Consider the following 23762-nt stretch of genomic DNA (forward strand, 5'->3'; position numbering starts at 1 on the left):
CTGTATTCTTAATGCATTTAAATTAATCATTTTGGTGCTTTGTTTTTTTTCTTTCTTCGCTTTCAACTCCTTACTTCTCTTGTTCCTCTAACAGCAAAGCGTGACAGTCCTTTCTGGTCCATGTCATCTTGGCAAAAACCTAGTTTGTCCCTCTAAACCCTGTTTACCATGAAATGAAGACTGCTGATATTACTGACTTACTAACGGACTGTGTGTTTGTGTATAACCCCCAACTTCTCAGCCAGGCTGGGTTCTAAAAATTGCACCCATAACTGTGATATTTTGATAAATATTTATTCATAGTATTGTGTTTACTGCTCTGGCCAACTATGAGTTACCGGTTTAGGTTAGATTTTACTTTTGAGTTTCCTTAGTCACAACCAAATGGCCCCAGATGGATCTTTTTCTTAAGCTGGGCTTGAAAGCACTTGAAATGCTCTTTGGATTTAGAAGAAAAGGCTGCATGGGAGTGTGGCCTTTGGGGATGCAGAGGAGGGGTGGTTTCTGCACCTGAGCCCGTGTTGGCATGCTTTGCACGTGACTTTGAATGATTCACATCGTCTCCTGGACATTTCGTTCCACATTTGTAGAGCAAAGGTCAGGATGAGAGTGTCGCTGGGGACCTTCCCAGTCTCCACAAGAAATAAATTAATTGCCTACTTGTGGCTCAATTGCCTGAACTATATAAAATTGCAGAGCATTAGAGATGGAAGGAGTCTGGGGTCCAGAATGGAGTGGTAGTCACTGTACATTTCCTGATCTCCAGTTCCAAGTTAGGTAAATGGGGTATACATATATACATTTTTTTTCATATTTAAGTGACATTAAATTAATTTGATTTTGAAAATTCCCTAATATCACTGATATAATTTGAGACACTCTGAGACCTTGTACGAACTGGCTTAACCATGATGGGAAGTAAAGCTACTGGAAATCCTGACTTATTGGCCATCAAATCACCATTGAGTGGGGATATGTTATGATGGTGAACTGCCTCTATAAAAGGGGCATTTGGGGTTAGCATGCTTACTGACCCTACCAGGACCAAACGCCAAACATCCACACTCAACACTGGCTCAGAAATTGCGCAAATAGAACTATTTAGGACATTAGCAGAGTCCTAAAATCAAGGGCTTTGGCGCGTCTCACTTCCCATGCATTGCAGACTCAGGAGGCAGACTGGAAACAATCAGGTGAGGCCAATATGATGCGGTGAGGCATGCGCTCTAATCTGGACTCTGTGGCCAAAGTGCTGTGGGACCTTTGGGAAGTTACTTCACCTCTCTGGGCATCAGAGCCCTCATTTGTGACATGAGGAGGTCGATTCCCTGCAGCGCAGACATATTAGGATTCCAAGCAGAGCTGTGAGTAGAGTCACTGCGCCCTCCTCTCCCCCTTGCCTTTCATCACGTCAGTAGCAGCTGTTGCCAAAAATTGGGGTGGGGAAGAAAGGAAAGAAAAAGCAAGAGGTGAATGGGAACTTAGATTTCGCCAGGGGCCATATGAATTGTTTTTATATATATTAACACATTTATTTGGCATTTCAGTGGCCTCCATTTTGGGAGAAGGCTTTTAACCTTAAGTGGTTGCCTCAGATACCTGCACATGCATGTCACTGCCATTCAATAGTTGCTTGCTCAACTGTCACTTCAGAGCACGTGGAAGGGAGTGTCTGACAACCACCCCAGGAGGTAAAAGATATGACCACGGACCTCCCTGCAGACGCTCTGCCTGGCCTCTGCATCCTGCCACTCACTCTCTGGGTAATGGGTTCCCGCTGGGTACTGTGGCCCCTGAAATCCTGGGGCGATATAGAAGCATAGCTTAGGATCAGCTTGCAGGAGCAGCTTGTTTTCTGTAGCTTCTGGCCTTGTGCATGGCTGAGAGGCCCACAGGCTCGTCTCTGCTTGGTTGGCTTAGCTGGATGTCAGTTCCCCAGTGGGCTTTTGTCTTCAGCACATTCTGCATCTATTACATGGTAAAATGGGTTGTGCTGTAGGTCATTGGAGGGTCAGGTATAGGCTGGAAGGGGATCGAAATGCCACCTGCTCTTGCTAACCGCCTTCGACCAAAAAGCCCTGTCCCCCAGTAAACACAAAAGTGAACACTGCAGTGGGCTAACAGAGCCAGCCTGTTTGTTGCCAAGGGTCTGCTGAACCAGTCTCCTCACACAATGTAGGTTGGGGTAGGAAGGGGCTTATAGTCAGACATGGAATAGGCCAAGACTGGTGCTGACCGAGAGTGTGTGTTTCTGAGGGAGCAGTCCCCAGACTAAGCAAAAATGATGATTGAGTCTTTTCTTGTTCGAGTTTTCACCTTCTTACTATTTCTCACTTCCTTTGTTAGCAACCAGTAGCTGAATGTACAGGGATGACTGGGGGCATGGAAGCCATGTGTGGTTTTAAGACCAATACCGGTCCTCTACCAGGAATCTATTTGAGCAGATTTTGGAGCAGATTTGATTGTTATACGAGTGAGAAGTATCCAGAAAACTTTCTGTTAGCTACATCTCCTGTTTTTGGAGGGAACGGGAGTTTTCTCTAGCGCTAGTGGAAGTCGTTGTCTTTGAGAATCAACTCCCTGGAACCTGAAGAGCGCAGATGCCACTGAAAGCCATGGGTTTGATAGACTCTTTCCCTTTGCTCTGCTCCAGAATCGAGCTCCGGGCCCTGGGCAAGATCCCAGAAGGACAAGAGCTGACAGTATCCTACATCGACTTCCTCAACGTCAGCGAGGAACGCAAGAGGCAGCTGAGGAAACAGTACTACTTTGACTGCACGTGCGAGCACTGCCAGAAAGGGCTGAAGGACGACCTCTTCCTGGGGGCGAAAGACAACCCGAAGGTACGCGCAGCCCTGCTCTGGGGTGTTTGTGGCCACCTCCACAGCGGCCAGGCTCGGGGGGATCCCACAGCCAATCAGTGCACCCCTCTCAGGAGTTCCCAGAGGACCAGCCTGTAACCCCTGGGAAGGCTGGATGGGGTGGGGGACAGAGCACTGCCCATAGGTCCCAGCTAGTGTCCAGGCACCATCACTTGCTAGGTGTTTGAGTTTGGGGGCATTACTAGGTTTTCTCATCTGGAAATAGGAAAGATGGCAACCATTTCAAGGGGTGGTTTTGAGCATTAAACAAAACGATATGTGTAAAGGGTGTGGCATGTAGAGTAGACAATAAACTTTAGTGCTCTCCTTGCCCCTTTGCAGTTTAAATAATGCTGAGAATGTTCACATATTGAGACCACATGGGCAAAGAGATTCGTTGTCTGGTTATCACAAAGATATCCCTAGGCCCACTGGAAATGGGCAATGTGGAGATCGGGCAATGCTTCGATTGGTTAATTTGCCTAAGTGCTGAGTAGCTATTGCCTAGTGGATGGTGGGACCACTGAGCAGGGGGAAGGCTTGCTGAGGGGTAGTCTGGAGCTCAGCTCGGCTGGGAGAAGGGGGGGCTGCCGGGTATTGGAGCAGAGCGTTAAAGCACTAAGCCCGTACTCTCTACCTGCAGTGGGCTAAGCAGGAGGCTGGACTGGGCAGGTGCCGACTCCCCCTGTTTCATTTGCCCCCATGGATGGTGGAGGGTCAGGGGGATCAGCACAGATGTAGGGGTCCTCTCACTGCTGAGGGGCCCAGAACAAAAGGCTCTAGCATTTTTATGGTCCCCAGTGTGAGGGGTTAAGAGAGAGGGCATGGGGGAAGGGCTAGGGGAGGAAAAGTACTGGGTACTGAGTCAGAGTGGGAAAGTGTCTGCAAGTCTCCTCCCCTCCTCCCCAGTAAGCAGGCCTTGGTAGAAGCACCTAAAGAAGACCTCAGCCCAAGGCCTCAGGTAAACAGACCTAGGAATAAAGGCTCCTGGGCTAGGAATGCAAATATTCTTAGAGCACGAGCAGCCAGCAGGGCCTGAGGGCTTGACTGTAACACCCTTCAGGGACAGTGTGCCCAGTCAGGTGAGGGAGGGCAGCTTCCCCTGTGAGGCCGCCCAGGTAAAGCCTTTGTAACTGCCTGTGGTCTGGAGTGAAAAATCACACACAGGTTTTTAACCAGGAGCTGGACTCCTCGGGAGGGGCTAACTGAGCACATTTATATAACTCACAGTCCACCGGTGCATTTAAGATACAAATACACAAACATACTTTTTTTTTTCTTTTTTTAAAATTCAAGCCCTCTGTATTTTTTTTTTTTTTTTTTAATATATCTTTATTGATTTCAGAGAGAGGAAAGGAGAGGGAGAGAGAGATAGAAACATCAATGATGAGAGAGTCATTGATCGGCTGGCTGCCTCCTGCACGCCCCCGACTGAGGATCGAGCCCGAAACCTGGGGATGTGCCCTGACCGGGAATTGAACCCCGATCGCCTGGATCCTAGGTAGCCGCTCAACGGCTGAGCCACGGGCGGCTGGGCCAAACATAGTTCTTAATTAACTTAACCTCTGCATCCTACGGGTGAGCAGAACTTTGTCTCTGGTTAGAGCAAAGGCTCCAAGCAAAACTGACTCTTGGTACAGGAGGTGGGTCCTCTCCTTCATTACTCAGTGGCGCCCGTGCTAACGTTCAGGTAACACTATTTCTACACTCGACTCGTCTCTTTCATCCCTTGGGCATTCTAGACTTTTTTGGGGAGGAGGAGGCAATTTTTCAAGTTTGATGAATCAGTATCCCTCTTTCCCCCTCTACCTTCTCTTCTGACTCCTCCTATGGACCCTCCCCCTTTTCCTATGGTTCCCCTTCCTCCACTGACTCCTCCCCCTCTTCCTCTCTGCTTCCTATTTTTTGTGATGCTCTGGAGAGGGGAGTCTTTCTCTGTGAGGTTCCTTAAATCCTATCTGCAGGTCAGGTTTTCCTGCCTTTGCTCTGAATGCAGAGCCAAGTGGAACGGCCTATTTCCCTTCTCAGAATAGCTTTATCACATGATGCATGTGTCAATTAACAACCTTTCAGCCAGGTTGTTTTGGAAACCTTGGCGGTTGCCTCCTTGAAAAACTTTGATTGGCTTCCAGAGGTGAAAGTAGCACTCCTCGGTACAACATCAAATTGAGCAAGACTATTATTAACACCTAACCACTTGGTAGTTTTCAAATCTACCTGCAAGTTACTGATTCCTCCAGAAGATTCACTGAGAATTTTGACTCCTAAAGATAATGAAACTTATGGTAGACTAGAAACTAGTGGTCATAAACTAGATATGATATTATAGGCAACAAGCTATGGATGACACTAAAAATGTAGGTTTAGAAGATTGATAGTATACCACTGGATCACCAGTCACAGAACTCTGCATGATTGGACAAGACATGGACCCCCCTCTTACTAATGTGCTTGATTCAAAACATCTTAGACAGGCAGACACACACTGAAATGACTTGTCTGAAACCAAGACATGTTTCAACAGAAGGCTAAGCAGCACTCTCGGGATAGAAGGCAGCCAGAAGCCAGAAATCTCAGCCAAATCAAAGGTCAATACAAAGGTTAAGTCAGGAGTAGACCTGTAAGTGGAAGCCAGAGTACTGATGGATGTATTAATTTTGAGGGTCAGGCCACAAGACAAGTACAAGTAGGCATGCAGAAGAATTTCAGGGAGACCCAGATACTGAAGGATATGGAAACGTGGGCAGTCAAACTTGTAGGGATATTCAAGAACTCTACAGAAGCCAACGTAGGTGAAGACTAAATATAATTCCCCCTTTCTTAAAGGATTCTGGCCCTGAAGCAAGCTGTCCTGGCCAGGGGCCTCTCATACTGCAACAGGGACACGCAGAACTGGCTCAGGACAGCTGGGAGACTGAGAGAAGATCCTGATCTCCATCTATAAAGGGAGAGGGTGTGTTTTTATGGGAACAAATGTCCATTCTCCCATTACTGTTTGGTATTTTTGTGAAGGTGACCCCACAAAATAATGTAAGCAGCAAATGTAAAGGGAACTGTTGAGCTCAATTCCTAATAGTAAAAAACTGGATTAGAGAACTGGTTAAATAAATTATTCTAGCTTCATATGGTGAAATCTCCACAGCTATTAAAGTGGTGACATGTTTATATAAATATGGGAAAATATCCATAATCTACTGAGTGGGAAATAAAACAGAATAGGAAGAATTAGCATCATTAAAATGTCCATACTACCTAAAGCAATCTATAGATTCAGTACAATTTTTATCAAAATACCAATGGCATATTTCACAGAACTAGAACAAATAATCTTAAAATTTATATGGAACTGCAAAAGACCCCAAATAGCCACAGCAATCTTGAGAAAGAAAAACAAAGTTAAAGATATCACACTACCTGATATCAAACTATACTGCAAGTCTACAATAATTAAAACAGCCTGGTACTGGCATAAAAACAGACATGTAGATCAATGGACCAGAATAGAGAGCTCAGAAATAAACCCATGTCTATATGGTCAATTAATATTTGACAAAGGAGGCAAGAGCATACAATGGGGCAAAGATAGTCTATTCAATAAATGATATTGGGAAAAACAAACAGATACATGCAAAAAAAGGAAACTAGACCACTTTTTTACACCATATACAGGAATAAACTCAAAATAGATTAAAGACTCAAAACCATAAAATTCCTAGAAGAAAACAGACAGTAAATTCTCTGACATTTATCTTAGTAATTTTTTTCCCGATATATCTCCTTGGGCATGGGAAACAAAAAAATAAATAAATAAACAAATGAGACTGCATCAAACTAAAAAGTTTTTGCACAGCAAAGGAAACCATCAATAAAATGAAAACACAACCTATTGAATGGGAGAAGATAATCACCAATGAATGACACATGCGATAAGGGGTTAATATAATAAATTTATAAAGGACTCATATAACTCAACACCAAAAACCCAAACAATTCAATCAGAAAAAGGCGGAGGACCTAAATAGGCACTTCTATAAAGAGGGCATACAAATAGATGTATAAAAAGACATATAAAAAGATGCTGAAAATCACTAATCATCAGAGAAGTGCAAATTAAAACCACAAAGAGATACTACCTCATACTTGTCAGAATAGCTATCATCAACAAATCAATAAACAACAAACACATGTTTCAAGGATGTGCACTGTTGGTGGGAACGCAGATTGGGGCGGCCACTATGGAAAACAGTATGGGGGGTCCTCAAAAAATTAAAAATGGAGCTGCCTATGACCCAGCAATTCCACTTCTGGCTAGATATCCAAAGAAACCCCAAACACTAATTCATTGCAGTGTTATTTCAATGGCCAAGATATGGAAGCAACCCAAGTGCCCATCAATAGATAAGTGGATAAAAAAGAAGTGGTACAGCCCTAGCCGGTTGGACTCGGTGGTTAGAGCACCAGCCTTTGGACTGAATGAGGACTCTCAGGTTCGATTCCCGTCAAGAACATGTACCTCAGTTGCAGGCTCGATCCCTGGCCCCAGTCGGGCTCACTCACATCCATGTTTCTCTCTCTCTCTCTGAAAAGCAATGGGGAAAAAATATCCTCGAGTAAGGATTAAAAAAAAAAAAAAGTGGTACATATATACAATAGAATATTACTCAGCCATAAAAAGGAATGAAATCTTATCATTTGAGTCAGTGTGGATAGACCTAGAGGGTATTATGTAAGTGAAATAAGTCAGAGAAAGACAAATATCATATCATTTCATTTATATGTGGAATCTAAAGAACAAAATAAATAAACAAAATTGAAACAGATCCATAGATAGAGAGAAGAGAGTGATGGTTGCCAGAGGGAGGGGGTTTGGGGGGTGGGTGAAAAAGGTGAAGAGATAAAGAACTACAAATGGGTAGTTACAAAATAGTCACAGGGATGTAAAGTACAGCATAGGGAATATAGTCAATAATATTGTAATAACTATGCATGGTGCCAGGTGGGTACTAGGGGAAATGTTTTGTTTATTGATTATATGATTATCTAACCACTATGCTGTATATCTGAAACTAATATAAAGTAATATTGAATGTAAACTATTATTAAAAAATAAAATTAAAAAAATATATAAACAGAAATATGATATAATTCCAGTTAGAAAAAAATATTTGATGCTCTTGGCACATACACACACATGCATGTGTGCACATACAGGATTGCAATACAGCCAATACACACTGCAAAGGCCATGGTAGGAAAACTCACCATCGATGGTTAGTGTCTGTTCTGGTTGGTCAGCGCCTTTATGTATCAGCTGTTAAATATTTAAATATTATTCCTATATATATGCATTGTAAAATGTTCCTCAAAACACTGTGTCCATCTTTGGGTAGGTTCTGGGGATTTCTAGCTTTTTCTCCATACTTTTTTCATATGTTTTAATTTTTTACAGCTTCCACACACCTATTTTACAGTCAGAATAAACGATAAAGTTATTTTCATTTCGGAAAAAAGCTTTATCAGATTTGCCTAAGCAAAAACCAAAATACCAGAAAAGAGCCTCTAATATGGATAAGCATAGCAAGTAAACTTTTCCTTTGGACTTTGAAAAAACGTGGCACCTTTTCTTTGAAATTATGGTGCCCTCATGGACTTCTTTTTCTTTTTTTAACTTACTTTTAATTTTTTAAATTGTTGGCACTATTATAAGTGTCCCCATTCCTCACCCCCCCTTTCTCATAGACTTCTTAATTATGGTACCTCCTTGCCTCAAATATCAAAATCTCTCTCTCTTTTTTTAAAAATGATATCACTGTACTGCTCAGGCAAATACAATAAGCCCACTGAGTCTAGATTTCACAGAGACAGCTGACAAAGTCTCTCATAATATGCTTTTGGTGAAGACAAGGCAATATGAACTGGATGCTAAGACACTGGAAGGGTTGGGATGCCCATCGCCACAAGGGCTGTCTTTCATGATCTCTAATGGCAAACCGAGTACAAATTTTTAGTCAAGTCCTCAGGCTCTGTCCTCAGCCCTGTCTGTGCTGGCCAGTATTTAAATCAAAGACTTGGGCGAAGACAAAAAAGCAAGGGCATATTTGTAGTATATACAGCTGACTTGAAGTACAGAGGAAAAATGGGAAATATTTTAGGTGCTAGAGTGAGAATCCAAAATGCCAGAGAAAATACAAGAGAGGTCAATGTCCAATTCTGCACTGGGTCCAAAGCTCTGGCATGAGCACAGTGTTGGGATGATTGGCTGGCAGCAAGGCTCTGGGCCTTGGTCAATGGAAAACACAGCAAGAGCCAGAAGCACGGTGAGGGAGCTGGAAAAGCTATAGGGATCTTGCACAGCATTTATAGAAGCGAAACATTCAGAATGAAGAAGGCATTGATTTTGCACTACATTCAATGTCAAAGATGGCAGCCATGCAAAGATGTAACTCGGTGTCCCTCCCTCTCCCAGCCCTCTCAGGATGTGGTAAAGGAGATGATACAATCCTCCAAGGATACACTAGAAAAAATTGACAAGGCTCGCTCCGAGGGCTTGTACCACGAGGTAAGAATTCATTTCTGTCGGGGGTAGGGGAGGCGAAGAGGGCAGAAAGGTTCTCTAGGAAGGGAGGGAAATGGGGTGGGGTAAAGGTGGAGGCTACCAAGCAGGTTGTTTTTCTGAGGATGTCCCTTTGTTGAGACCAGGTATCCTCTTACCCTTAAGCTTTTAGCACTTCTGAGGGGTGTATTCTCAGTGACTGTTCAACCGGCTGAAACTGGGTCTGAGAAGAACACAGGCAGCCTGAAAAATGTCCCTGTGGCATTTGTGATGTCTCAAGTTGGCGTCAGAAATGGAGAAATGGAGATGGCAGGGGGTTGTTTGATTTCCCATGCACGTCCTGGTGACAATTTCCAGTCTCTGAGCCTTCAACCCTGGCTCTCGAAGCACCAGGAGTTCTCAACTGGCTGCATACTAGAACCATTGAAAAATCCTACTGCTTGGATCTTGGCCCAGGACAATTTTACCAGGATCTCTTGGGTGTGGGACCCAGACATCAGAATTAAAAAAAAAAAGTTTTTATTGACTTCAGAGAGAGAAAGGGAGAGGGAGAGAGAAAGAAACATCAATGATGAGAGAGACTCGTTGATCGACTGCCTCCTGCGCACCCTGTACCAGGAATCAAGCCTGGGCATGTGCCCTGACTGGGAATCGAACCATGATCTCCTGGGTCCTAGGTCAATGCTCAACCGCTGAGCCATGCTGGCTGGGCCAGACATCAGGACTTTTAAAGCTCACAAGTGATTTCAGTGTGCATTCAAAGTTGATACCTGCTGCCAGACACTGACCTGCAGAGCATTTGCATTGAACTCACGTAGGCAGCTTTTTGGAAATATAGATTCTTGTGCTCATCTCCTAAGGTGTGATTTATCTGCAACAGAGCACAGGGACCATAAATCCAAATTCCCCCCACAAGCTCTTTAAACAGCTCAGGTGTGGAGCTGGGTCTTCATTTTCACCCTTTACTCATTCACTGCACATTTTTGAGCCCTTACTGGGGTGATCGATATGCTCCTTCAGGCCCAGGAGTTCTGTCAGATGGGAGAGACAGTCACCTGAACAAAGTGTTATTGAACAATATGGAAAATCTATGTCAGAGGCAGGAGATCGGAGCCGGAGCGGCCAGGGAGGCCCCACTGGCTCCGTTCCCCTGGCCTCCCTCCTCCTCTTCATTTCTCCCTTTCTCCATTCAAAGTGGCCAGGGCAGGGGTGGGGCTGGACACTGCCCGGCGGGCTTAGAGAATTGCGTTTAGGGTGGATTGCCAGCCCGTATTTTGCCGCACCGCCACCCAGTTGCCTCATGGGCCTCTGGGAGAGTCTCAGAGCAAAATTAGTTTCCACTCATTTAAAATGGAAAGAATTGTGTGGCATTTCTCCCATGAGAGTGACAAGAGAGAAAGGAGAACTGAACAACTGAAGTCTAAGGACCGTCTAACTTTGCAGACGGCAGCCGGAGCCTTTGTCTGCACGTGAATCAGTGGGAAAAGCCTGACTCCAAGCTGACCAGGGTCAAGGTCATCTTACTTCTCACCAGGACCAATGGGGTGTTCTGATGGGTCTTCCAGCTTCCTGTGAGCCTCCCTCTCTGCCTAGCCATCCCTCGTACTTCAAGCAGGCCAACCTGACTGTTCAACTTCACTGTGCATAAGGACCACCCAGGGGCTTATACAAACGACAGAGGCCAGGGTCCCTCCCCCAGATATTGGGCTTCAATTGGACCGAGGGTAAGGCCAAGAAATAGGTGTTTTAAAAAAGGTCTCCAGGTGATTCCAGAGCACAGCCAGTGTAGAGAATCATAGGAAAGGTGGTTATAATAAAACTCGATTGCTTGGTTTGCTCCATTGCTCACTACCTGTGTGACTTCAGCAAAGCACTTACCCTCTCTGTGCTTCAGTTTCTTATCTGGTAAAACGAGAAGATTAGTAGCAACTATCTCATTGCATTCTTGTGAGAACAAATATATATGTATAATGATATAAAGATAGATATATATCTTTCATAATTCCCTGCTACCAACTGCCTTGTATATGAAAACTCCTTGTCTTGCTAGTCAGTTGTAACTCCACTGTTACCCTTCCCATCCCTACGTCTTACCCAAATAGGACCATTTTGCTATTCAAATCACAAACTGTTGCTTTCCAACTTGTTAGCAATCTCCTCAACTTTCAAAGAAGGTGTCTCCAATGTCATCTTGCTGCTCCTGTATGTGAATTAAGTATGTGCTACGGCGTGTTGGTAATGGACAGGGCCTGTCTCTTCCAGGTTGTGAGATTATGCCGGGAGTGCCTGGAGAAGCAGGAGTCAGTGTTTTCTGACACCAACATCTACATGCTGAGGATGCTGAGCATTGTTTCGGAGGTCCTCTCCTACCTCCAAGCGTTTGAGGAGGCCTCATACTACGCCAGGAGGATGGTGGATGGCTATGTGTAGGTGACAATCCTGGGTCTCAGATTATCTCCTGGAAATGTGTCTATTCCAGGCAGGAAAATAGATGGCACACATATTGCTATCTCTCCCTTCTGTACCCACAGTAATCAGGACTCTACAATGGAGCCTTTTTATCACGGTGCTCCTAGTAGTAATGCCCAAATAATCAGAGTTGGTACTGAGATGAAACCTATTTGTCACCCCTGGTCTTTCCCAAACCCTTCAGCTCATCCATTACTTGCTGGTGGCTTCTGCTTCTGATTTCCTGACGGCCAAGTCCAGCTTGATTTCAAGTGCTCAGAGAGGTTCCACCCTAACAATCAACACAGAAAATCCTGCGAGCTTTCTTTCATTAAAATGATAAATTATAAAATAGAATGCCCTTGCCTTCCCTCTGCCAATGTCCTCACTGTCCACAATGGCATGTGAGTTTGTACTTCTGGCCAAATGACTACATTGGCACAAGAAGGTTCATTTTTGGGGGGAGGATGTTCCTCATAAATAAAATGTGGGAAAACTAGATAACATGTCCCAAGGAAGCTCTGTTAAGAAGGTGCCGAGGAGGGAAAAATACAATTCTGTCCCAAGAAGGACATTGAAGTTAGTTATTTTTTTGTCCCTTTGACCTTTCTACTGCTCTTCAGAGAGAGGACTGGGGTGCACCTGAGAGGTCCCAGCTTCCTGCAGTAATGTTCAGAGTACAATCCTGATTCCTCATGAGGATGTGGCTTAGTGGCTCAGGCAGAGTCTCAGCTCTTACAGCTTCACTGTGTGGAGTTTTCAGCAATTCACCCACCTGTCTGTGCCTCAGTCCCTCCCCAACGGGCTGCAGATGCTTCGTGGCATTGGTGGGAAACCAGATGGACTTCAATGAGAGTACTTTATAAGTTGTCAGATACTCTGCAGATATAAGAAAGGTTGGGATTATGTGTTATGATTATTTCATATGCCCCTACAGGAAGCTCTACCATCCCAACAATGCTCAACTGGGCATGGCCATGATGCGGGCAGGGCTGACCAACTGGCATGCTGGTAACATCGAGGTGGGGCATGGTATGATCTGCAAAGCCTATGCCATTCTCTTGGTGACACACGGACCCACCCACCCAATTACCAAGGACTTAGAGGCAAGTAGCATCTCAACACTGGGCCCCTCTGCCTGCTCTGAGCTCTCTGAGGATGAGAGCTGACTTCTGAACACTGTTTTTGGAAAGTCCCTAGATTGCCTGCTAGACCTGAAGGGAACTCAGAAAGGCTTTAGCCCACTCTCCTTGTTTTACATCTGAGGAAACTGAGGCCCAGGGAAGGGAGTAATCTACTCATAGTCATATAGCTGGTGGATGACAAGCTGAGGCTTGAACCCTGGGACTGCAGATATTAAATGTGTGGGCTCAGTCTCCTCATTGGTAAGTGGAGGAAATGGAGAAGGGTTGGAGCAAGGGCTCGGTGAGTTGCTGTGTGAACAGCACTGAGACTCGTGCCTGGCACGTGCATGCTCTCAGTGGCTGCTGGTTTGCTCTGTGCTTCAAAGGGCGGGTTTATTTCAGAGTGACAGAGTTCAGGGAGCTGTCCTCAGACAGTGCAGTGCAGGGAAAGAGGACAGGCTTGGGGTCATAAAGTGTATGGGAAGACCAACTTCATGTCTAGTGTATTAACCTTGTCAAAGGCAGAGTGTTTGTCAGTCTTGTCCACTGCTGCTTCCTCAGCCCCTCAGCGATGCCTGGCCTTGGATAAATATTTCTTGAATGAACATACGGGACAGTGAGGGCTTTGTGTGTGTGTGTGTAACATATGGTAATTTTCCTGGCCTATTGGGAAGTATGAAGGAATCATACCCATTTCATATACAAAGAGACTGAGGGCCGAACGGGTTCAATCTCTTGCATAAGGTCCCACGATCTTAGGTGGGACCCAAATGCAGGGGCCAGGGTTCAAATCCAGGTCCCCACTTGATGGTTCCTGAGAAAAATCCCTCAGCTACTGTCTGGGGGCCTGACGCCCTCTCCCTAACAAACTGATGCCACTGGCAGGACATTAGGCCCCCGGTGGATGTATTGTCTGCGGCGGTAGAGTTGAATCTTGGTGGCTGAGAGTCATTTACCCCAGTGTCTGCCCTTTCCAAAAGGGCCAAGGTAAGCCAGAGACCAAGATGTCCTGGGGGCTTGTCCTCACTGTTTATGGTGTATCTGCATCCCACAGGCCATGCGGGTGCAGACAGAGATGGAGCTGCGCCTGTTCCATCAGAACGAGTTCATGTATCACAAGATGCGCGAGGCCGCCCTGAACAACCAGCCCATGCAGGTCATGGCTGAGCCCAGCAGTGAGCCAGCGCCACCTCTGTTCCATAAGAAGCAATGAGGACCTGCCTGGTCGGGGGGGGAGGGGGGGGACCATGGCTGGGGACCTGGGGAGACACCCTGGAGGTAGTGGGTTTCTGGAGAGACCCTTGATGAGGAAGTCAGAGGAATGCTCAACTTTGTTGCTATGGGAATGTACTGCTCTGTGTTCCCCGGTGTCATTTTGGGTCATCTCAACTCAGTTTGATTCAGTTTAACTCATGCTATAGCCCAACAAATGTTTATTGGGTAGTAGGCCTTAGAGATAAAGATGCTCCAAGAGTAGCTGGGGAGGTAAAATGTAAAGAAACAATTAAAAGCACTGTGTGATAATAAATGCAATGTAAACCATATGGAGAGAGGGGTGCGGTAGAGGGCACGTCTGGTGTGTGTGTGTATCTACAAGTGGAATGTCACAGAGGGGATGACATCTGAGCTGAGGGTGGCAGGCACTTGGAGTCTCAGGTGGCTGCTCACCCATCTGTGCAGGTGTCTCTGGGGCTGCTGGTCTCACCCACGGTCTGGAATATTCAGGGTTTGTCTGACTAGGATGGGAGAAGGCTTTTCAGGGGGAAGCTGAGGGAGAAACTTGGAAACACATGTCCCTGGGATTCCCTCAGTTCCCTCCTCCTACATTCACGCGTGTCGTGTCTCCACCCACCTTTCCCTGCCCTCCTCACACCAGTGGCCAGGAGCCGCCTCCTGCACCTGCTCTGGGCTCCTTCCCCCCTGTCCTTGCAAGGGCCTCGCTTCACCTATTACTCTTCTGCCTTGGATCCTGGACATTTCTCTGTCCCCTGGCTTTTTCAGTGCAGCCAGTAAACATGCTGGGGGTAATCTGCAGCCATAATCTTCACAGCTGAGTATTTTTTTTTTAAAGGGTTTGTCTCTCATAGTTATTGTCTTATTTCCTTCACTTTTCATTTCTTCCTGAAACCACCGAAGGCTGACTTCCTGAACTCCACTAGCAGAGATTTTATCAAGGTCCACTCTAGTGGGTACTTTTGGGTCCTTATGTCACTTGGCATCTCTGCATCAGTTGACACTCCCAGGGCTGATTTCTGGAACACCACTTCCTTTGCTGATGCTCTGATGTGGTTTCTCAGTCTCTCTCTGTTCCTGTCTCTCCGCATGCCTTGATATCTTGGCATTTCCCGTAGTTGGTTTTGTTCATTCTGGTCACTCTTACTTTAGTTTCACCTCAGTCTGCACACATTCTCTGCATGAGCTCGGCAGGCCCTGGCTTTGTTCACCGCCTTGAGTCTGAGAGTCTTAAATCCGTATCTCCCAACCTTGCTCTCGAGCTCCAGCCCCACATACCCTCTTGAATGTTCTGCAGGCACATCAAACTCAGCACATCCAGAAAAAAATTTCTTTCTCCCCTCCCCAACATCTGTCCCTCCTCAGCACACCACCCGAGAGTGCCTGACTCCTGCTTCTGTTGCATCCTAGACCTCAGTCAAACCCAGTCACTCGCAGGTCCCTGAGTGACCCATGTTCTCTGTGCCTCTCTTTGAGTTTTCTATCTAAAATACCCCAAACCTGTTGACTCCTACTCATCTTTCAGCATCCAGTTTGGAATTCACCCCCTCCGTGAAGCCTTCCCTGAATGCCTTTGATTCAGCTGGCTGCCTGTCTGAGTCTCTCGTATCACCCTTGAATCCCCCATCATAACTCTCCTCATGGCATTGTATGTAATTGCCTTTATACTTGTCTGCCTCCTCTATCAGATTGTGAGCTCCTGGAGGGCAGGAGCTGTGTCCCATCTTTCTATCTCCAGAACCTAGCACAGGTCCTGAAACACAGTAGGTGCTCACTTAATGTGTGTTGAATGAATGAAGTAATAAGTGAATGACTTTGCTGATCTCAGAGCAGAAGAGACATGGACTGTGTATTTTCAGTTTTTATGTTATAGCCATCAACAAAGGACATTAAATCCACTGTTTCCAAGCAAATATGTGTGGCTTCTTTCTTTCTGACAATCTATTTAGGGCAGCACTATTTAAAGAACTTCCTGTGATGATGGAAGTGTATTATATCTGTGTCATCCAGTACAGTAGCCACTAGCGGCACGTGACTATTGGGTACTTAAAATGTGTCTAGTATGAGTGAGGAAGTGAATTTTTAATTTTATTTAATTTCAATTAAAATAGCCAATGTAGCTAGTGGCTACTGTATTAGACAGTGAAGTTTTAGAGAATACTTTAGTGTAGCTTTTAAGATAATCTTGGTCTCAAGATTATGGGCACTGAGACAAATTAAATTTGTATCATAAGCTATTAGCTTGGACTGGTAATTTCACCCATGCTTCAGTTTCCCCATTTCCACCTACCACACAGAGTTGCTGTGAGAATTAAAATTTAAAAATGGAAAGCCCTTAGAACAGTCCCTGGTCCATCATAAGTGCTCCATGAGCATTCCAGCCATGTTGCTGTTGGGATGTCCCTTCTCCCAATCAGAAAGTGAAGGTAAAGGGTAGAGATAAGCAGTGTACTGGAACCACCTCTTACCAGCTTCTGAGAACTGACTGTGTACATCTCTTCCCAACTCTGCATTTATCAACACCACACTGATACTTTGAAATTGGCCATAGTGGGACTATTTACACCATGGTAATCAGCTTAACTTTAGAAGAGCACATTAACTGCTAGTGTTGTCAATCTGTAAAATGGGGTTTGCTACATGGAAGTAGCAGAATGGGTAATTTAGAGACCACTAAAGAAATCTTTACTTAAACTGGGGGGAATCTGCATTCTGAAACCTCCACCCCCAAGGTCATAACAAACCAGTGTAAAACCTCTGATTACTACCCTTCAGACTAAGCCACCCACCCATTGCACCACCATTATACTAACAAATACATGTATTAAAGTCCAGGTACAGCCGCTGCTTGGGGGAATTGCTCAGAGTTTACTTCTCTTAAGGGCACAGGAGGGAATCCATGTAGTTGGGACACAGCAGAGAAAATAGCAACATTCTGAGGACAGTCAGAGGTGCATGCTTCTGGACCAAGGTGTGCACAGTTGTGAATGATTAGCACTCAGTGTGTGAAGCTAAACGGCACTTCTGGAAGCTCCTTGTCCCCTCCTGGCCCAGCATTACATACAAATGACAGTGTCCCACTGTCCAGGAGGGCCTCATCAATCTCACAGACCCACAATGTGCAGTGTGACCACAGGCCAACACCTGGGCTCACTCACTCTGTCTCACTATCAGCCTTGGCCTCCCCACCTCACAGGGTTTGGTCTCAGGACATTCGGGTCCAGGCACAGTTTCTCAGATGTCTTTAGGAGTTGTATTTGTTGCCTCTTGCCATAACTTATTGCCATGAACTTAGTGACTTAAAACAATGCAGATTTATTACCTTACAGTTCTAGAGGTCAGAAGTCCAAAATGGGTCTCACTGGGCTAAAATCTAGGTGTCAGGAGAGCTGCGTTCCTTCTGGAGGCTCTAGGGAGGAATCCGTTTCTTGCTTTTTTAGCTCCTAAAAGCCCCTTCTAGAATGTGCACATTCTTTGGTTTGTGGTCCCCCAGCCAGCAATGGCATCCTTCTCCGATCCCCCTGCCTCCCTCTTTATTGGGCCCACTGGGGATCATCCAGGATATCTCCTCCTCTCAAAGTCCTTCCCTTAGTCACATCTGCAAAATCTCTTTTGCCATGTAAGGAAACACACTCACAGGCCCAGGAGTTTGCACATGGGCATCTTTGGAGGCCATCATCCTGCCCACCCAGCAGTCCTGCTCTCAAGCCCCCAGACCAGCCGTGCAGGCCCAGCCGCAAGCCTCTGAGCAGAAGGCTCGGGACTTGAATCCTGATTCCCAGGCTCCTGAGAATGAATCTTCCTTCCTCTCTGTCACATGGAAGCCATGTCCAATCTGCCTTCTTTCTCTTCCCAGTCCACCAGCGGGGGTTTCTCAGTTCTCACCCAGCACACCACCGCTGCCCTCTGCCCACCAGTCCTGGGCAGGCGTGGCACGCGTGGAGCCTCTGTGGACCCTGCGCCTTCCTGGGCCTGCCGGGGCCGTGCAGGGAACTCCAGCTTGACGCCGCCCCTGGCAGTCCAGCTATGTGCCTGCGTCCTTTGCTGGCACTTGCATTTGGCCTTGTAAGCCTGTCCTTCGCATTTTATTCACCTCTCATTAGAGTATCTGTTTCTTGAGCGGAAGAATTTTCCCTTCTTCATGGCAGGTGTTCAGGCGATTCATGCTCAGCTTGTTTCTACCTGAACTCACTCGGCACTTCCCTGAAGACCTCCATTCACCACCTCGCCGCCCACGGAGTTCCCCAAGATCTGGGATATTATCTTAGATGCTTCCCTCTCCTTCACCCCCTGTAATGAGCTTCTGTAGCTTGTCCTTTCCCATCTTCTCCTCCCCACTTCTGATAACAGTTACCCCCCCCTTCCTCCAGAGCCGTTCTTCTGCACCATGACGTTCTTAGGGGACTGTTAGGGACAGGTTGGCTCAGGACCCAGCCTGAACCTATCATGGCACAGCATGTCCTGACATCTAGCGATGGCCCAAGAGTCATGGCGTGCTGGTAAATGCTTGTAACAGTTGCTGATTTCCATGTTGTAAACACTCCCACCATGGCCAGTGTCAAGCTACCAAGTTGTATGTTGAGTTGGGCGCCAGTGCTCTCTGGCTCCAACACACCATTACATGTGACTCAGGCCAGACAATCGGACCCTTGCCAGAGCCCTTCTGAATCAGAGAAGGAGGAGTCCCTGCTCTTCTCTGGGAATGCAAGCTCTCAGTTTGTGACCCTGGAGGTGCTGGTAGTCATACTCACCACTCACCATCTGGAAAGTTCTGGGAGAACATAGCTGGCATTGAGGGAGGAAAAGGAATTAATAGAGAAAAAAACTGTTGATGACATTGTTGTGAGCCTTGAGATTCATCTAGTCTTTCCAGTTATAGGAGCCAGTGAGCCACCCCTTCCCCACACCCCACTCTAATTGCGGCCTAGGCCAGTTTAAGTGACTTTCATCTGCAACTAGAGGAGTTCCCATCATGCTGGTTCATCTCAGCTCACTCACCCACCTCCCTTTCCCATTCTTCTCTGCCCTGCTGTACCCAGAAAGGTTGGCCTCTGCATTTGCAGCCAACAGGAGGCATCAGCAGGAGACTGGAGGCAGAAGGAGAGAGAAGTGGGCTGTTACCCCCCACTCCACTCTACCTTCCCTGCCCCTCCCTGCCCAGCCAGGGCTCAGCTCCTGTTGGGTGGCTCTTTGATGGCTCTAGCTCTCACTGAGCTCCAGTAATGCTGATCCCCACGTTGCCCTTTCAGGCCTATGGACGGTAATGGCTTTCTGTGGTTGCTAGTCCCTGGGCTTCTCACTTACCTTGTCAGCTTCCTTTACTCTAACTGCACCTTTATGGACAGTGCTTGCATTAAATTTTCGTCAAGAGAACCCTTGAGTGTGCCTTATTTCCTGCAGGTACAACCCCGACATATATGTTCCTAACACACTTCTCACACCTCGTTACTAGAGCCCATTGATTCCAATTCCTAATGCTCTTGGACCTTTCTGCTTTGCTCTTAGACGCTGTCTTAGCTCAGGCTTTCAACATCTCTTGCCTGGACCATGGCCACTGCCTCTTAATGGCCTCTCTATATCCTGCCTTGACCTTTCTCATTAGTCTCGGCACCAAGGCCAGAATAACTTTTCTACAATGCCTTTAGTATCATGCTATTCTTGTAGCTGAAATCCCTTCCATGATACCCCAGGGTCTCCAGGATCAAGTCCAAACTCCTTACAAGAGTAAAGGATTATTTATGGCAGAGACTCTGTTCTTCTCTGCCTCATCTCTTGCCAAGCCCTCATTTCACTGCACCTCCCCGACAAAAAAATAAAAATAAAAAAATCCCTGAACGCTGTGTGAGTCAGCTGTGATGCCACCTCCTCTGAGACATTTTCGTGGGTAGGCAAGTCTGGAGCTTGTTCACAATAGTGCCACTGCACGGATCACACTGTCGCCATGTGGATTATGGGTTGGCCTCCCTGCTAGACAGCAAGTCTCCCAAGGATCACCGTGTACTCAGACCTTAGTGCTGCCCAGCCCTGGTTTGGCTGAATGAGATAGGTTGTAAAGAAGGTCAATAAGTTCCATGTTTTTCTGGTAAGAAATACTAGAAAATCATGAGATGGCCTCTAGTATGTATAGAAAACTGCTCTGAAGATTAAGTACGGACTAAGTGAGAGCCCCCTCCCCATAAAAAAAATACCACTTTCTTTACTGTAATGGCAATCAGTTAAAAAAGAAAAAAAGAAGAAAAACAACAAAAGAAATGTCTACTTTTGTGTGGATATAGACACCAGTACTGGCTCTTCTCAAATCAGCTGGCTTTTGGGTGCAGGAGCACCCTCTGAGAAGGCAGGAGGGTTGAGAGGGGAGAGAGGTCAAGGGAAAAAGAGCTGATGAAACCAACGGCTGTTTACTCAATTTACTTAAAGCAGGTTTCGGGCCCAAAGTTCTTTGGGCACCTGTACAAAATCTAAGTTCAGTATTTAAAATGTATTCTCCTTTTCAGGTGAAGACATACAAACAATCCCCTTCTAAACCCAGCACTGTTTCCAGTTAGAAGGAGATTGGGAATTTTTCAGCTCCCTAGAGGCTGAGACACCTTGTTTCTACTGCTTCCCTCCTCCTGTGCCTTGAGAGTCAAAGGACCTCAGCTCCCCGTTTATCAGCTGGGTAGTCCCAGGCAAACTGCTTTTCCTCTGGGTGCCTCTTCATCGGCTCACTGGTGTTTCTCTGGGCATAACAGAGTTTCTGCTCATGGTCTGAATGTCAAACCCAACTGCAGTTCCCTGAGGAATCCAATTGGCAATAATACGTTTCACTTGGATGGCACATGCATCGACTCCTTATAAAAGACACGAGAGAAGGTATTGTATTGCCCATTTTACAGATGAAAAAACCGAGGTAGAAAAAAAATCATAATTAGTTGAATTATATCTTTAAGTCCAATATTTTTACTTTACATCATCTGCTTTTTAAAGAATTCATTGTTTATTTAAAAAAAAAAAAGTTCCACAAAATTACTTCCTCAGAAAAGATTCAAACAATATAAATAATGCAAAAAAGTTCTCTGGACCTCCCACCCAATTCCTGTTGCCACTGTAGCATAATGGCTCTTATACAAACATCCATGGACACATGTACATATATATGTAAATCTATATAAATAGATAATTTTGTTTCACATTTTAACAAAATTTACATGAATAATATTATACTGTTGATATTGTTCTAAAACTTGCTCTTTTTTCTTAAAAATTAAGCTTTGTCTTAAAGATAGTTCTATGACAGTACATATAGATCTGTCTTGCTCATTTCATCTACCACAGGTTATTTCAGAGTATGGCTGTGCCACAGTTTATTTAACCATATTTTTTTACAGATGGGTATTTGTTTTCAGTTTTTGGCTGTTGCACCTTTATATATTTCTTTGTGCACGTGTTTAAACATGTCTCTGGGGGATATACAGCAGTGGCATTGCTAGGTGTTAGGCAAGTCACACTGAGAAAAAATTAATGACTACTGTTAAATGGTATTCCATACGGGCTGTACCAATTTCCATCTCCACTACCCTGCAAACACTGGATGTTACCAATCCTTTTACCTTTTGCTAGTTTGATTTACAAATATCTCATCTTACATTCCTCCTTCCTGAATACTCTGAGACTCAGCATATCTCATCTTGCGAATTCCTTATGAGTGTCCTCAGCCCACCTTGCCATTGACTTGTTGGTCTTTTTACTAATTTGAGGGAGGTTTTTATATTCTGTCTATTGACTTCTGTTATGTAAGCCACACATATTTTCTCCCGCATTGTTGCTTTTTTTGAAGCTGTTTACAGTGTCTTTTTTCATATAAAATTAAAAAATTTTGAGGTAGTAAAAGGAATTAACCTTTTTTTTTTTCATGGTTTTTGCACCGTGTTTAAGAAGCTCGTCTGTAATTCAAGTTATTTATCTACCATCAGATCTATTTGTAATATTTCACATTTATTGATTTAGCTCTTTAGTTCACTTGGAACTTATTTTTGTAAATGGTGTCTTGTAGTATGCCATTGGTTTTTTTGTATTTTTTTTGTATCTCCCAACTCTGAGTTTTTATTGATGCTCCAAAACTCTTTCCGTAAGTTGGCCTTAGCTCCTGAAATAATGCTGTCCCCTTTTTCCAAGACCCTCAGCCACATGGGAGAAAGCAGGCACATGTCTGGGGAACACTACATACAGTGCAAGGCAGGAAGAATTTCATTCCAAAAGAATAGTGCACATAAAATGTGCAGTTAAGAAAACTTTCTTGAAAGAGGCGGCACTTAAGTCACAAGCGGAATGAGAGGTTGTTTAGCCTGACTGGTGTGTGTGGTACAGGAAAGCGTGGGAAGCTCGACAAGGCGGGCAGGCTTGACTGAGCAAGGGTCGGCCAGCTGCCGTCCATGGGCCGGATCTGGCCGCCGCCTGCTTCTGTGCAGTGTGTGTGCTGAGAGTGGTTTTCACATGTTTAAATGACTAAAAAAAAGAAGATTATTATTTTATAACATATAGAATAATATGAAATTCACATTTCAGTGCCCATAAGTAAAGTTTTATTGAAACATAGCTGCGTATTGTCTGTGGCTGCCTCCGTGCTATAGCGTAATTGAGGAGTGTGGCAGAGACTGGATGGGCCACGACGCTGAGAATGTTTCCTCTCTAGCTTTTTTAGAAACAGCTGACTGGCCCCTGATACAGGGACTTGAATGCAGGTTTAGGAGTTTGTCTCTTACGTGCTGGGCAATGAGCAAGGAAGCATCCGACAGGCTCTGTTGATAAGGAAGGTGGCTATTAGGAGGGGGGATGTTTGCAGGCGACAGAGAGAGGCAGGGAGATGCCTTAGGCTGACTGCGAAATAATCTAAGGAACAAGTAATTGGACTCCAACTCTAGAAGTTGAAAACAGGAGAGGGAATTGTGACAGATTCACTTATTTATTATTCAGTTATTTATTAAGATATGGTGATTTATAATAAGAAATATACATTTGGTCTTCATGCCCAGTCCCTGAAATGGGGCTCCCCAAACCCCTGTAAATTCCAGAGTCATAGGAGCACTAGAGGCATCTTATGTTCCAATGAGGTGACTCTGGGTGGGCTCCTGGGTGGCTCCTGGGTCAGGGCTGGTCACCAGAAAGATGAAGCAGTAAGAAAGGCCAAGGTTGTAATTTTCAGCTCCACCTCCCACTTCTTCAGGGAGGGAAAGGGGCTAGGAATGAAGTTAATAACTGATTGTGCCTACATGAGGCAGCCTCCCTAGAACCCCAATAGTATGGGGCTCAGAGGGCTTCCAGGTTGGCGAGCACAATTATGTACTGAGAGGGCCACGCTCCCCAACTCCACAGGGACAGAAGCTCCTGTGCTCAGACCCTCCCAGGCCTCCCCCTGTGTGCCTTTTTATCTGGCTGCTCATCTGTACTTTTTATCATATTCTGTAATAAACTGACGAATGCGAGTGTGTCCCTGAGTTCTGTGAGCTATTCTAGCGAATAATTGGATCCAAAGAGGAGAAGGTCATGGGAACCTCTGATTTGCAG

At 45.4% G+C, this 23762-nt stretch overlaps 1 protein-coding gene across 4 annotated transcripts in view; it reads left to right on the top strand.

Moving 5' to 3' along the window:
* SMYD1 (SET and MYND domain containing 1) overlaps positions 1 to 23762 on the top strand; it is a 57896-nt gene that overhangs the window by 23293 nt on the left and 10841 nt on the right. For 2 of the 4 annotated variants that reach the window (XM_081156932.1, XM_081156933.1), the window contains 5 exons: positions 2654 to 2843; positions 9328 to 9420; positions 11677 to 11840; positions 12800 to 12968; positions 14041 to 16129. In XM_081156932.1, coding sequence (XP_081013058.1) covers positions 2654 to 2843; positions 9328 to 9420; positions 11677 to 11840; positions 12800 to 12968; positions 14041 to 14199 — 775 coding nt within the window. In that variant the 3' untranslated portion in view covers positions 14200 to 16129. Of the gene's footprint in view, positions 1 to 2653; positions 2844 to 9327; positions 9421 to 11676; positions 11841 to 12799; positions 12969 to 14040; positions 16130 to 23762 lie in introns of those variants that run through there. The other 2 variants (XM_081156935.1, XM_081156934.1) reach the window with 1 other exon arrangement.

Source organism: Miniopterus schreibersii (genome assembly GCF_964146895.1).
Source record: "Miniopterus schreibersii genome assembly, chromosome: 13".
Taxonomy (NCBI): Eukaryota; Metazoa; Chordata; class Mammalia; order Chiroptera; family Miniopteridae; genus Miniopterus; species Miniopterus schreibersii.